This window comes from Macrotis lagotis, chromosome 3 (genome assembly GCF_037893015.1).
Source record: "Macrotis lagotis isolate mMagLag1 chromosome 3, bilby.v1.9.chrom.fasta, whole genome shotgun sequence".
Taxonomy (NCBI): Eukaryota; Metazoa; Chordata; class Mammalia; order Peramelemorphia; family Peramelidae; genus Macrotis; species Macrotis lagotis.
Genome location: NC_133660.1, coordinates 283,741,133 through 283,753,954, shown reverse-complemented (window position 1 = coordinate 283,753,954; position 12,822 = coordinate 283,741,133). Strand labels below are relative to the sequence as shown.

Sequence of the window (12,822 nt, the reverse complement as noted above, 5' to 3'; positions counted from 1 at the left end):
ACGCTTTCCCAGACGGCCCGGTTCCCCCCCTCCCCCCCCCGCCGCCGGAAGTGACCGGTTGGGTGTCGGTGGGGCCGGCTGGCGGCGCCGGGGGGCGGGATGGAGGCCGCGGCGGGGTCGGGGGCGTCCCCGGAGGAGCCCGAGGCCCCCGAGCGGCGGCGCAAGGCGCACGGGATGCTGAAGCTGTACTACGGCCTCCCCGAGGCCGAGGCCGCGGCCCCCGGGGCCACCCCCGACCCGCGGGACCCCACGGACCTCAATGGCACGCACTTCGACCCGGAAGTGTTCCTGGACAAGGTGGGCGGGGCGGCCCCGCGGGGGGGGGGGCGTGACCCCCGCCCCGGGCTGACCCCCGCCCCCTGTCCCGCAGCTGAGGAAGGAGTGCCCCCTGGCCCAGCTGATGGACAGCGAGACGGACATGGTGCGGCAGATCCGCGCGCTGGACAGCGACATGCAGACCCTGGTGTACGAGAACTACAACAAGTTCATCTGCGCCACGGGTCAGGCCCCGCGCGCGCCCCCGCGCCGCGTCTAGTGACCCTGGCGGGCCCCGGGCCCCGCCACTGAGGAGGCTCTCCCCCCCCCAGACACCATCCGCAAGATGAAGAACGACTTCCGGAAGATGGAGGACGAGATGGACCGCCTGTCCACCACTATGGCCGTCATCACGGACTTCAGCGCCCGCATCAGCGCCACCCTCCAGGACCGCCACGAGCGCATCACCAAGCTGGCAGGTCTGCCCCCGGGGCCCCCCCCCCCAGACCCCCGGCCTTCCCCTCCAGATGCCCCCTGACGCTCTCCTCCAGACCCCCCCCCACCCTCCCCTGCGGGCCCCCCTTCTTCCAGGCCCCGTCCCTGTCCTCCAGGTGTCCACGCTCTGCTGAGGAAGCTTCAGTTCCTTTTTGAGCTGCCTTCACGCCTCACCAAGTGCGTGGAGCTGGGGGCCTACGGGCAGGCGGTGCGGTACCAGGGCCGAGCCCGGGCGGTCCTGCAGCAGTACCAGCACATGCCCTCCTTCCGGGCCATCCAGGACGACTGCCAGCTCATCACCGCCCGCTTGGCACAGCAGCTGCGCCATAAGTTCAGGTAGCCCGCGCCCCGCCCCGTTCCCCACCGGGTTTTGTTCCCCACCCCCCCTTCACTTCCATCTCCCTCCGCAGGGACGGTGGGGCCGGGGCCCCGGAGTTGGCCGAGTGCGTGGAGCTGCTGCTGGCCCTGGGGGAGCCGGCGGAGGAGCTGTGTGATGAGTTTCTGGCACACGCCCGGGGTCGCCTGGAGGGGGAGCTGTCCGGCCTAGAGGCCGAGCTGGGCCCCTCACCTCCGGCCCCCGACGTACTGGAATTCACCGATCACGGTGGCAGCGGCTTTGTGAGCGGACTGTGCCAGGTGGTGGCATCCTACCAGGAGCTCTTCTCTGCCCAGGGTCCGGTGGGTGCGGAGAAGCTGGTGGCCTTTACGCGGGAGCTGGGCGGCCGCTACTTTGCTCTGGTGGAGAGACGGCTGGCGCAAGAGCAGGGGAGCGGGGACAACTCGCTCCTCGTTCGGGCCCTGGATCGTTTTCACCGGCGCCTGCGGGCCCCGGGCACCATGCTGCCCGCGGCGGGGCTGACGGAGGGGGCCACCGAGATTGTGGAGCAGGCGGCCCGGGAGCGGCTGGGCCAACACCTCCGGGGCCTGTGTGCCGCCTTCTCGGGCTGCTTGACGGATGTGCGACAGGCCCTGGCTGCCCCCCGGCTGGCAGGCAAGGAGGGTCCGGGTCTGGGGGAGCTCCTGGCCTCGGTATCCGGGGCCATCCTGGGCCACATCAAGGCCTCCCTGGCTGCCGTGCACCTCTTCACTGCCAAGGACGTGTCATTCTCCAACAAGGCCTATTTCAGGGTGAGGGGTAGCCCCACTCTGGTTCCTAGGGGAGGGATGAGCCTCCACGGAAGTCGTTTCAGAAGGTGTGGGTTGGGTGGGTGGGCCAGCCAGAGGACCTGGGGACACAGACCACTGCACCAGGATGCCTCTGGAGAAGGCATCAGGGAGAGCGTCTCGGGCTGCTTGTGCCTCTGGTTTTGCCCCTTGCTCCTGTTAGGTGACCCACTGACCATCTCCCGCGTCTCATTCCAGGGTGAGTTCTGCAGCCAGGGTGTTCGCGAGGGCCTCATCGTGGGCTTCATCCGCTCCATGTGTCAGACTGCCCGAGGCTTCTGCGACAGCCCTGGTGAGAAGGGGGGGGCCACACCCCCGGCCCTGCTCCTGCTGCTGTCCCGCCTCTGCCTGGACTACGAGACCTCCACCATCTCCTACATCCTCACCCTCACTGATGAGCAGTTTCTGGGACAGGTGATGACCCAGAAAGCCCTTCAGCTCTGACTTGTTCCATGGCCACTGCCCTAGGATGAGGATCAGAGCTTGTTGGCTCCTTTGATGATGGAGGAAACTGAGGCTGAGGAGAAGGCACTTCCCAGGGGATGCCGGAGCCAGCATTTCAGTCTGGGTCCTTGGGATGGATGGCTCTGCCTTGATCTCTTGCTCCACCTCCATGTGATGGGTGAGGGTGGGGGCCATATCTTTCAGTTTGGTGATTGGACATTGGAGGTCATCAGGTGCAGTCCCCTCATTTAAGGGCAGGGGAAACTGGGACCTGGACAGCTTAGGGAACTTCCCATGACCACATGATTATAGTAGCTAGTGGAGAAGTCAGAATTGGAACACAGATTTTGACTCCAGAGGCCCAGTGGGCTCCTGCACTCCTCCACCTTGCCACATGCCTCTCTCTTGGGGTATTCTGATGGGCCCCCTTTCCCTGCTCCATGTCTCTTTCCCAGGACCATTCCCCCGTGACTCCAGTGAGCACCCTGTGTGCAGAGGCGAGAGAGACAGCCCGGAGGCTGCTGACCCACTATGTGAAGGTGCAGGGGCTGGTGGTGTCCCAGATGCTCCGGAAGAGTGTGGAGACCCGCGACTGGCTCACCACGTTGGAACCCCGCAACGTGCGGGCCGTCATGAAGCGTGTGGTGGAGGACACGACCGCCATCGATGTGCAGGTGCTGGGGCTGAGGGGGATGGCCCACAGGGATGGTGAGACCCTGAGAGTGTCAACATTGAGATTCCCAGAAGACCCTGAGGCTGCCTGGGGTGGGGGTAGGGGTGCAGACTCTGCTCCCCCATCATTCAGTGGCAGCATCTCTACCTGATCTGTGCCTCACCTGCCCGGGCTCCTGCTCCGTGGAGGATCTTGAGGAAGTAACCCTCTTGCCCATTCCCCTGACAGACAAGCTGGTGCTGCCTGGGGGGTGGGAAGGCCTGCTCTGGTCCCCGGGACCTGTCCAGCCCCAGCCAGCCCAGCGTGTCCTGACAGGTGGGGCTCCTGTATGAGGAAGGTGTCCGCAAAGCTCAGAGCAGTGACTCCAGCAAGAGGACCTTCTCTGTGTACAGCAGCTCCCGCCAACAGGGCCGCTATGCTCCCAGCTACACCCCCAGGTAAGGTCTGGTGTGGTGGGGGCTGGCGGGGGGCGGAGCTGGAGGCCTGGAGCCCCTGGGGTTGACTCCTCCTGCCTTCCCTGTCCAGTGCCCCCATGGACACCAATCTCCTGAGCAATATTCAGAAGCTGTTCTCGGAGCGCATTGATGTCTTCAGCCCAGTGGAGTTCAACAAGGTCTGAGAAGACCACTCCCCTGCCTCCGCCCTCCCACTCTCTTCCCACCTTCCTACCCTCCATGACCTCTAAGATCAACCTAGAGAATCCTCTGCTTCATAGTTGGGCCTGTTTGGGTCAATTCTGTCATGCCCACCTCCCCCTCCCCTCCCCCTCCCGGTATCCACACTGACCTGCTCCTGCCCCTACTGATGTCCACACTCTCCTGCCCCTGCCCTTTCAGGTGTCCCCACTGACCTGCCCCTGCCCCTATAGGTGTCTGTCCTCACGGGCATCATCAAGATCAGTCTGAAGACTCTGTTGGAATGTGTCCGACTGCGCACCTTTGGCCGCTATGGCCTCCAGCAGGTCCAGGTGGACTGCCATTTTCTCCAGCTTTACCTGTGGCGCTTCGTGGCAGATGAAGAGCTTGTCCACCTGCTGCTGGATGAGGTGGTGGCCTCCGCTGCCCTGCGCTGCCTCGATCCTGTGCCCATGGAGCCCAGTGTGGTGGAAGTCATCTGCGAGCGGGGCTAGCAACAGGCTTCCCCGATGCCCACAACCTGGCCCAACCATTCCCACCTTCCCTCCATCAATTAAAAATGGTCTTCTCCAGTGGTTCTCCTTGGATGTCCTCCTTTGAGGCAGTGGGGAGAAGCAGAAGGTCCAGCCTCCCCACCAAGGCATAATCCTGGCACCTTGGGGGTCTTGGGCTCTTGTTCAGTTTCCATCCTCTGTACTTTCTCTTCTCGTCGGTGGTGTCCTCAGCGGAGAAAAGGGAGCAAACTCATGTGGATTTTGCCATTCCTAGTTTGGACGGGGGGGGGGGGAGGGAGGGGGGCGCGGGGCGGGTTGGGTTGGTTAGAGCCGGGACTGAAACCGTGTTGGGGATGATGCTCAGAATGGGCCCCTGGCAAGTTGACAGGCCTTTCTTAAGCTCCTCCTGTGCAACAGTCCATCTAGGTCCCACCAAGGGCAAGGTACACGACTTCCCCAGGGTTACCTTGCCAGTGCCAGAGCTATGATATGAACCCTAGAGTGCTTTTTAAAATTTTTTTTATTTGAGGCAGTGGGGTTAAGGGACTTGCCCAAGGTCACTGAGCTAAGTGATTATTAATTGTCTGTGAACTCCAGGGCTGGTGCTCTATCCACTCACTCCACCACCTAGCTGCCCCCCAGAGCCCTTTTGTCTTAAGAGCCATATGAGGAGAGTGCTTCGGAAGCCTGAAAGTGTTATGGAAATGCTAGTCTGGGAAGTAGCCGGACCTCGTGAATTTGGTATTAGTCATTTTAATCAGTGAAATTCATGAAGGACTGGGGCCCCTGCTGTGCGGGGGCCGGTACAGAAAGGAACTCATGAGCTGATGGGGAGGAAACACGCAAGGTAACTCATGGGTGGTGAGGGTCCTGGCGCTCTTAGAGCTGAGGTACAGTGTCCGAGACAAGCTGGGCAGGCTCGGTCAGGGCGGGCACAACTAGCCCGTGGGAGCACTCGGGGTGGGTCATCCTCTGAGCTGCTTCTATTCTACCATCTTCATGGAGCACAGCCCCCCTCTCTGATGAGGGCACACCATGCTGGGCATCCACACTGTACAATCAATTCTAAAGTCCTTCGGTGAGACCTTCAGGGGTCTTCGGACCCTGTGTTTTGTCGGCGAGCATGTGACTGGCGTTCTAACGTGGCCAGACCAAGGTAGCTGCCCTCTCTACAGTAATGCTGGCATGCTAGGCGCTTTCCCTGGGGAAAGGACCTCGGTGTCCGGTATCTGCTGCCGGCTCATCTTCCGAATCTTCCACAGCCAATGTAAATGGAAGCGCTCCGGTTCCCTGCCCCGGCACTGGTAGAATGGCCAGGTCTCACGGGCATAGAGCGCCGAGGTCAGCAGATCGGCCCGTAGACCTTCAGTCTGGTGGTCGGTCCAACCCCCCGCCCCCCAGCCCCTGAGCTGGCTCTGCAAGGTCAGTGTCAGCCTCCCTGGAAAGGGCCCGTCTCCACCACGTGCGGCCCACGGCGCTCTGGTGTTCTGGGTGGCCGCCGGAGGCCGCAATGAGCCGGGGCAGCGGAGCCGACCCACCCCCGTGGTGCGGGGAGGCAGAGGCACGCCGGCCCGGGGCCCCGCACCAGCCTGCTCCGCCTTGGTCGTGGCTCGGGGCCTTTTCAAGTTCAAGAATTCGCCATGGCCGTGGCTGGCCTTGAGGCCTGTTCACCCTCGGCCAAGGCCTCGCGGGACACGGCGAGGGCCCGGGCCGGGCCGGAGAGCGTGGCGGGCGCAGGAGGCCGGGGCTGAGGCACGGGCCGCGGAGCTGCCGCGGGCTCTTCACGGAGCCTCCTGTCCCGGGCGGGCACGGGGGGCCTGGCGCCTCCCCGGAGCTGCCGAGGGGCCCCGGGGCTGGGGACCCCGGGGCCGCCCGGGCCGCCCTTGGAGGGCCTTCGGGCCCGCAGGGGCGGCCCCCGGCCCAGGAGCGGGGAGAGGAGCCGGGGCTTCCCGGGGGGTCTCGGGGCCGCGGAGCCTCCGAGGGCGGGGGGCGGGGGTCAAGGCGCTCGGCGGAGCCCAGCCCCTCCCCGCCCCGGCCCAGGCCGAGCTGGACAGCTGCTGGGCCGAGGGGCGGGGCCGGCCTGCGCCGACCGGCCCGCCCCGCCCCGCGGGCTCTGATTGGCTGACGGCCGAGCGGGCGCCGACGATTGGAGGCCGGGCTCGGGCAGATGGGCCGGCCCCGCCCCCCGCCCGGGCCCTCCTCCCGGCGCCCCCTCCCCCCGGCAGAACCGGAGCCATGGCCCAGCCGCAGCCGGCGCCCCCCCGCCCCAGCGAGCTCGAGTTCGGGGGGCCCCTCGGTACATGTCGCGGAGCCGAGTCTGGGGGGCCGCGCGGAGCGGGCCGATCTGGGGGGCTCCAGGCTGGGGGGGCTCGGGGGGCTCCAGGCTGGGGGGGCCGATCTGGGGGGCTCCGGGCTGGGAGGGCCGATCTCGGGGGGGTCCTGGCTGGGGAACCGATCTCGGGGGGTCCGGGCCGGGGGACCGATCTCGGGGGGGTCCGGGCTGGGGGACCGATCTCGGGGGGGTCCGGGCTGGGGGGCCGATCTCGGTGGGGGGCCGGGCTGGGGGGACCGGGCCCGGGCGGCAGCTGCCTCTCGCCGCAGGGACGGCCTTGCTCCTGCTGCTGCTGCCCGCCTCGCTGCTGCACCTGCTGCTCACCTGCCAGTCGGGCCCCTGCAGCCTCCTCCGCCCGCCCCCCGAGCTGCCCCCCGTCTCTGCCCTCTGGAGCCCGCGGGCGGCGCTGCTGCTGCTGCTCTGGCTGGGGCTGCAGGCCGGCCTCTACCTGCTGCCCCTGGGCAAGGTGAGGGGGGAGAGGCCGGCTGGGCGGGCGGGGAGGCGCTGGGGGGCCGGGGCTCAGGACCCCTTCTGTCCTCTGCAGGTGTCCGAGGGCATGATGCTGAGGGACAAGAGCTGCCTGAAGTACCCAATCAATGGTGCCCATCTACTTCCTCGCCTCACCTAGGCCTGGCCCCCCAGACTAGGGGCAGGGGTTGGGGGGGGGGATACAAGCCTAGCCTCCTCTGCCCCCGCTGACTCCCAGAGCCAGACCCGGAGAGAAAAAAGCTTTGGAAAGTGGCCCGAATCCCAGCATGGGTGGTGCCAGCACTGCCCGGATAGGTTTGGCTTCTGTGTCTGAGCCCCCCCCCCCACGCATTGTGCTGCTCATTCAACCTTAGGTACCCTGCCTAGGCCCCCAGAACAGTGGAGAGGCAGGTCCTAGGGACTTCCGCCGTGCCTGATGCCGGGCCCCGGATTTGGGAGTGGGGAGTTGTGTTTCCTGGGGGCTGGACGCGGGCTTTCCGAATGGGATAGGTCGTCCTCCGGGGACAGAGCACCCAAACTTTCTTTTCCAGGCTTCCAGTGCTTGGGGCTGACAGCTTTGTTGGTGGGGCTGGGGCTAGCAGGTGGTCTGCCCCTCGGGAACCTCTCAGAGCTGCTCCTGCCATTGGCTTCAGCAGCCACCGCTATAGCTTTCATCCTCAGCCTCCTCCTCTACCTCAAGTCCTTCACGGTGCCCCCCTCAGCCCTCGCCCCTGGGGGGAATTCAGGTGAGACCCAGGTGACTTCCAGGCAGATGGAGGACTGAGACTGAGCAAGACTTTCAGTGGGGGCTGGGTCAGGTGACAGCAAACACCTCGCCGCTACCTGCCTTCCCGTTCCAGGGAACGTCATCTATGACTTCTTCCTTGGCCGAGAACTGAACCCCCGATTTGGATTTTTTGATCTCAAGTATTTTTGTGAGCTTCGCCCAGGAATGATCGGTTGGGTAAGGCCTAGCTCCAAGCTAGGGGCTGAGCAGAAACCTGGCCAGGATGCCTCAACTAACACTGAGGTCAAAGGCTTTAAAAAAAACATGCAAATTAAACTTGGGCTATCAGATGGCTGAGTGATTTTTATTAGGTGGTGCTGCAGCGGATTAATCAGGAAGGGTTCAGATCAGACCTCCGATAATTAGAGCTGGGCGACCTCAGTCAGGACACTCTACCGGCTTTGTCTCGGTTTCATCTGCAAAATAGCTGGGGAAGGACATGGCAAACCAGTCCAGGATCTCTGCCAAGAGAACCCCAGATGGGCTCACAAGGGTCAGACCCAACTGAAAAGCTATTGGATGCCACATTTCCACTCGCAGTCATTCTTAGGGATTGCAAACTCAATCACAGAAATTCCTGCTACACACCCTTTACCCTAAATTGTCCAATTTATCGGCCTCTGAATTGGGAAAGTCCTATGTTCCATCCTGTCGGGACTGGATTTGTGTGGGAGGAAAGTAGAACAGAGATGAGATGGGGGGGGGGAGATGAAAAGCCTGAGAAAAGTGGCTTAGCTTGGGACCAGGGCCTCACTCTGTTAACAAATGAATAATCCTAGCTAAGATGTACATAGACCTATTTTGCCCCAGTTCTGTGCTAAGCACTTTACATATTCTCTTATTTAATCCTCACAACTCTGGCTGGTGGGTGCTGTCATTATCCCCATTTTGCAACTGAGGCTTGAGTGGTTGAGTGACTTGCCCAGGGTTTTAAGAGGCTGGATTTGAACTTAAGATCCTTTCCTGATGCCCTTGGGTTGAGGATGTTCCAAGCAGGTTCTTGGGGTCCAAAGAAGTGCGAGCTAACTCCAGTAGAGGGGGCTGACTAGGGCAGGGACAGCTCCAACCCAAGGTGAACCTTCTTTTCTGCTTAGGCCCTGATCAACCTGGCTCTGCTGTTGCGGGAGGCTGAACACCAGGGGGGTTGCCCTTCCTTGGCCATGGGGCTGGTCAATGGCTTTCAGCTTCTTTATGTGGTAGATGCTCTCTGGAATGAGGTATGATGGAGATGGGCCTTTTTTAGGGTTCAGCATTCTGAAGCCTAAAGGTAGGGAGTCTAGGGCAGAAATGACAGAACCAACATCACATGGAGTTCTCATAACTCTAGGAGGTGGGGAGGAGACAGCTCTTGGGGAGTACGGGTTAGAACAGGAGATATAGGATACGTGGTGGGGGAGGCAGAGAAGGGGAATTGCTCTCTCAGGCTCTGATGATTATTCCCAACAGGAGGCAATTCTTACCACCATGGACATCATCCATGACGGTTTTGGCTTCATGCTGGCTTTTGGGGACCTGGCCTGGGTCCCCTTCATCTACAGTCTTCAAGCTCAGTTCCTTCTGAATCATCCCCAGTCTTTGGAATTGCCTGTAGCTGGGGCCATTTGTCTGCTATTTGGTTAGTCAATGGAGAAGGGGCTAAGGAAATTGGGAGACCTCAATGCTAATCCCAATTCTACTACCCGTAGAGCCTCCATCTAGTGACTGACTTCTCTCTGGGTCTCTGCTTTCCTCAGCTATATGATAAAGAGGTTGGAAACATCTAGGACTTCTTCCAACCCGGACATGCCATAGTCTAATTGGGAGTGCTCAGTGGAACACTCAGACCTGTTCAAATCTGACCTTTCTCTCTCCCACAGCGATTGGCTACTATATCTTCCGTGGGGCCAATACTCAGAAAAACACCTTCCGGAGGAACCCTTCTGATCCCAGTGTGGCAGGTGAGCTGGGACCCAAGGACACGAGGAGGGTGCCAGGACAATCTGGACTTCTGCCTATCTGATTCTTGGTTCCCATCATCTACTGCAGGTCTTGAGACCATTCCCACAGCTACCGGGCGGCGCCTACTGGTATCAGGGTGGTGGGGTATGGTCCGTCACCCCAACTACCTCGGAGACCTCATCATGGCTCTGGCCTGGTCCCTGCCCTGCGGTGAGTCGGCCATGATAAGGTTTGGCAGCTGAAAGACAGGGTGGGTGTACAGCATCGTGCCAGACCCAGGGTTGGCCCTGTTGTGAGTGTAAGGAAGAAACCCCAGGTCTTGATTCCAGATGGCAACAGAGGAATTGGGGGCAGGGGTGGGAACTGGAGGCGATCCACCTTTGGGGAAGGGGCCTGGACAGAAGCTGAAGCTGACCCCCCTCCCGCAGGGGTGAAGCACCTGCTTCCCTATTTCTACGTTTTTTACTTTACCGTCTTGCTGGTGCACCGGGAGGATCGCGATGAGCGCCAGTGTCTCCAGAAGTACGGCCTGGCCTGGCGTGAATACTGCTCCAGGGTGCCTTACCGCATCATCCCCTACGTCTACTGAACCAGCCCGCCTACCCCGAGAGTGGCCAGTATGAGAAAAGGAGGGGCTCCAATCATGTGGAAGAAAGCCTCCCCTAGACCTTGCCCCACCCATCCTAGGAGACCCCCCCCCCCCCGACGCCAGTCTAACCCTTGGGCTACCAGCTGCCCACCGTGGACCTCAGTCTCCTCCTCTGGGGAATGAGGTGGGCGCCTCTCCGGCTCCCCCCAGGAGGATGAGGGCGGGGCCGCTGGGGGCCCGAATACAATTCTGATCCCGGACTCTGGTCTGCTGCCCGGTGGTCCTTCTGCACCGTCGCGCGCGCACACACACACACAGGGCCGGGGTCTGCAGGTGCTTTATTCGGGAGGGGGTGGGCCGCCGCCCTCAGGCCAGCTCCTGGATCAGGGGCCTGGGCGGCGGGGGGCGCGGGCCCCCCCCCCACAGGCGCCGCAGCTCGCCGCTCAGGGCCTCCACCTGGCCGGCCTCGTCCTCCTCGGCGCGGTACTCGCGGGCGCAGTCCAGGCCCAGCGCGGTCAGCGCGTCCTCGTGCTCGTTGGTCCAGGACAGCAGGTACTGGCACTTCTTGCGCGCGCGGTGCAGGCGCTCCCGCGGCGGGCCCGCGGGCACGAGGGGGCGCGCACGGCCGAAGGCGCGCGCCAGGTGTGCCAGCGCCGCCAGGACGTGGCGCTTCTGCAGGCCGGGCTGCGCGCTCTCGCCCAGCAGGAGGCGCGCGGCCTCGCGCATGGCGCCGCGGGCGCCCAGCGGCCCGGGCGGGTGCGCGCCGGCTCTCAGCGCGTGGGCCGCGGCGTGCAGCGCCTCGCGCGTGGAGCGGAAGGTCTGGCGGGCGCCCAGCGCGCCGGCCACGCCCAGCACGGTGGCGCACAGGTCCGGCAGCAGCGCGGGGTCGTCGTCCAGGCCGCCGTGGTACAGGCCCTGCGCGTGCGCGTAGGCGAAGAGCACGTTGGGCAGCTGGAAGCGCAGCAGGGGCGAGGGCGCGCGCCCGCCCAGCCGCTCCAGGGCGGGGATGTGCGCGGGCACGGGCGGGGCCGCGGCCGCGGGCTCGGGCTCCGGGGGGGCGGGGCCGGGCTCGGCGTCCTCGCGCAGGCGCAGCTCCTGCAGCAGCGGCGCGCGCGCCCCGCCGCGCCACCACCAGGGCCGCCAGGGCGGCAGCAGGCGGCCGGCCTCGCCCCGGCTCAGGAGGCGCTCGAAGGCCGCCCGCTCGGCGGGCCGCAGCCTGTCCCACAGGCCTCCCAGGCCCGGGCGCTCCTCCGGCGCCTCGGCCTCGGCCTCGCGCTGCCGCCGCAGCCGGCGCAGGGCGCCCGCCAGGCGGCTGGGCGAGGCGGTGCGGCCGCGGAGCTCGCCCAGCACCTGGTCCCGGTAGAAGGCCTCGGCGCAGGCGCCGTGCGCCCGGTAGCAGGGCAGCGAGCAGTAGGGCACGTTGCAGCGCGGGCAGGTGTAGCGCGCCGGCCTGGCCTCGCCGGCCGGGCACAGGCCACAGGGCCCCGCGGGCTCCATGACGACGCGGCCCCGCTGCCGGCCCCGCGACCGCGGCCTGGCTCTGGCGCGGAAGTCCCTGCCCCCGCGCTTCCGGCGCGCTGCGATTGGCTGCCGCGGCGCGGTGGGCGGGGCCGGAATCCCGGGCCCCTCCCCCCGCCGTGCGGGTGCCCGCGCAGCCGCGCTCCGTGCCGGCGGGGTCGGGAGCAGCCGGGCACGGGGCCGTGGTCCTGGGCGGCTGGCGACGGTTAGGAAGGGCATCCATCCGAGGCCGGACGAGCGCCCTGGGGGGCGGCCAAGGCGGGGGGCAGCGGGACCCGGCTCGCTGGCTCACACCTAGCTTTCTTGGGTCTCCTGACTCGTTCAAGGCCACACAGCCACACAGCCAGGCAATTATCAAGTGTCTGAGGTCGCATTTGAACTCGGGTCCTCCTGACTCCAGGCGCGCTTCTCTATCCACTGCGCCACCTGGCTGAGCTTTCTTGATGGTCAACACTGGAGATTCCATGCTCATCCTTCATAAACCTGTTTTGCGTTTATTCCTGTGGACCTGAAGCTTCTCCATCAAGGGACGGGCCTGCTGTTGGTCTAAGGGGCCCTTGTTAACACGGCAATACAGCCAAGTCAGAGTATCGGCCCTAAGCCTAGGAGATGCTCAAAAGGATTAGGATTTGAACTCGGTCCCATAGAGGTTGCTAAGTGCACCCAAGATCCTCTGAGGCAGCAGATCCGCAGAGGCAAGACGAAGGGAATCGGTCTTCCTGACTAACTGAACAAACCAAACCCGTCCTAAGCACCTCACTCCCAGCACAACTCCATACTAACAGCTGCTTTGGGACTCGAGACTTTTTGACACCCTTTGCCCTGCTGAAGCAGGTATCATTCCTTTGCAGATTCAGAAATTCAGATGGAGACCTGTGAGTTGCCCTGATCCTGCATTTTGTCTTGAGTTTCAATGAATCAGTCTAAAACTTGAAGGGAGAAATGGAGCTATCAGAAAATCACTTTAGGGCCCACTCACTGTCTCAGATCCAATTCCTTGCCAATATAGATCCTCCTCCCCCCATTTTTT

The 12,822-nt window shown here is 63.7% G+C and overlaps 3 protein-coding genes across 3 annotated transcripts; 2 read left to right on the top strand and 1 right to left on the bottom strand.

Moving 5' to 3' along the window:
• Positions 1–11: 11 nt before the first annotated feature.
• VPS51 (VPS51 subunit of GARP complex) lies at positions 12–4,238 on the top strand. The gene is made up of 10 exons (XM_074231114.1): positions 12–297; positions 371–500; positions 588–734; positions 867–1,086; positions 1,161–1,878; positions 2,113–2,328; positions 2,814–3,032; positions 3,347–3,468; positions 3,557–3,644; positions 3,900–4,238. Exons 1-10 carry the CDS (start codon positions 100–102, stop codon positions 4,158–4,160), a joined length of 2,319 nt encoding a protein of 772 aa, XP_074087215.1. The 5' UTR covers positions 12–99; the 3' UTR covers positions 4,161–4,238.
• Positions 4,239–6,373: 2,135 nt separating this feature from the next.
• TM7SF2 (transmembrane 7 superfamily member 2) lies at positions 6,374–10,553 on the top strand. Its single transcript, XM_074231112.1, has 10 exons — positions 6,374–6,456; positions 6,762–6,958; positions 7,037–7,091; positions 7,512–7,706; positions 7,821–7,924; positions 8,842–8,964; positions 9,194–9,362; positions 9,604–9,684; positions 9,773–9,895; positions 10,114–10,553. The coding sequence occupies exons 1-10, from the start codon at positions 6,396–6,398 to the stop codon at positions 10,272–10,274; spliced, it is 1,269 nt and encodes a 422-aa protein (XP_074087213.1). The 5' UTR covers positions 6,374–6,395; the 3' UTR covers positions 10,275–10,553.
• On the bottom strand, positions 10,310–11,841 carry ZNHIT2 (zinc finger HIT-type containing 2). Its single transcript, XM_074231113.1, has one exon. The coding sequence runs from the start codon at positions 11,769–11,771 to the stop codon at positions 10,641–10,643; it is 1,131 nt and encodes a 376-aa protein (XP_074087214.1). The 5' UTR covers positions 11,772–11,841; the 3' UTR covers positions 10,310–10,640.
• Positions 11,842–12,822: the final 981 nt, after the last annotated feature.

What these genes read in the sequence shown, in the direction of transcription:
- VPS51 (XM_074231114.1), top strand. Translation starts at nt 100, where the DNA reads ATGGAGGCCGCGGCGGGGTCGGGGGCGTCCCCGGAGGAGCCCGAGGCC. An exon ending in GCGCATCACCAAGCTGGCAG is followed by an intron (nt 735 to 866) that starts GTCTGCCCCCGG and finishes CCTGTCCTCCAG; the next exon opens with GTGTCCACGCTCTGCTGAGG. An exon ending in GCCCAGTGGAGTTCAACAAG is followed by an intron (nt 3,645 to 3,899) that starts GTCTGAGAAGAC and finishes CTGCCCCTATAG; the next exon opens with GTGTCTGTCCTCACGGGCAT.
- TM7SF2 (XM_074231112.1), top strand. Translation starts at nt 6,396, where the DNA reads ATGGCCCAGCCGCAGCCGGCGCCCCCCCGCCCCAGCGAGCTCGAGTTC. An exon ending in ACCTGCTGCCCCTGGGCAAG is followed by an intron (nt 6,959 to 7,036) that starts GTGAGGGGGGAG and finishes TGTCCTCTGCAG; the next exon opens with GTGTCCGAGGGCATGATGCT. An exon ending in GGCCATTTGTCTGCTATTTG is followed by an intron (nt 9,363 to 9,603) that starts GTTAGTCAATGG and finishes TCTCTCCCACAG; the next exon opens with CGATTGGCTACTATATCTTC.
- ZNHIT2 (XM_074231113.1), bottom strand. Translation starts at nt 11,771, where the DNA reads ATGGAGCCCGCGGGGCCCTGTGGCCTGTGCCCGGCCGGCGAGGCCAGG.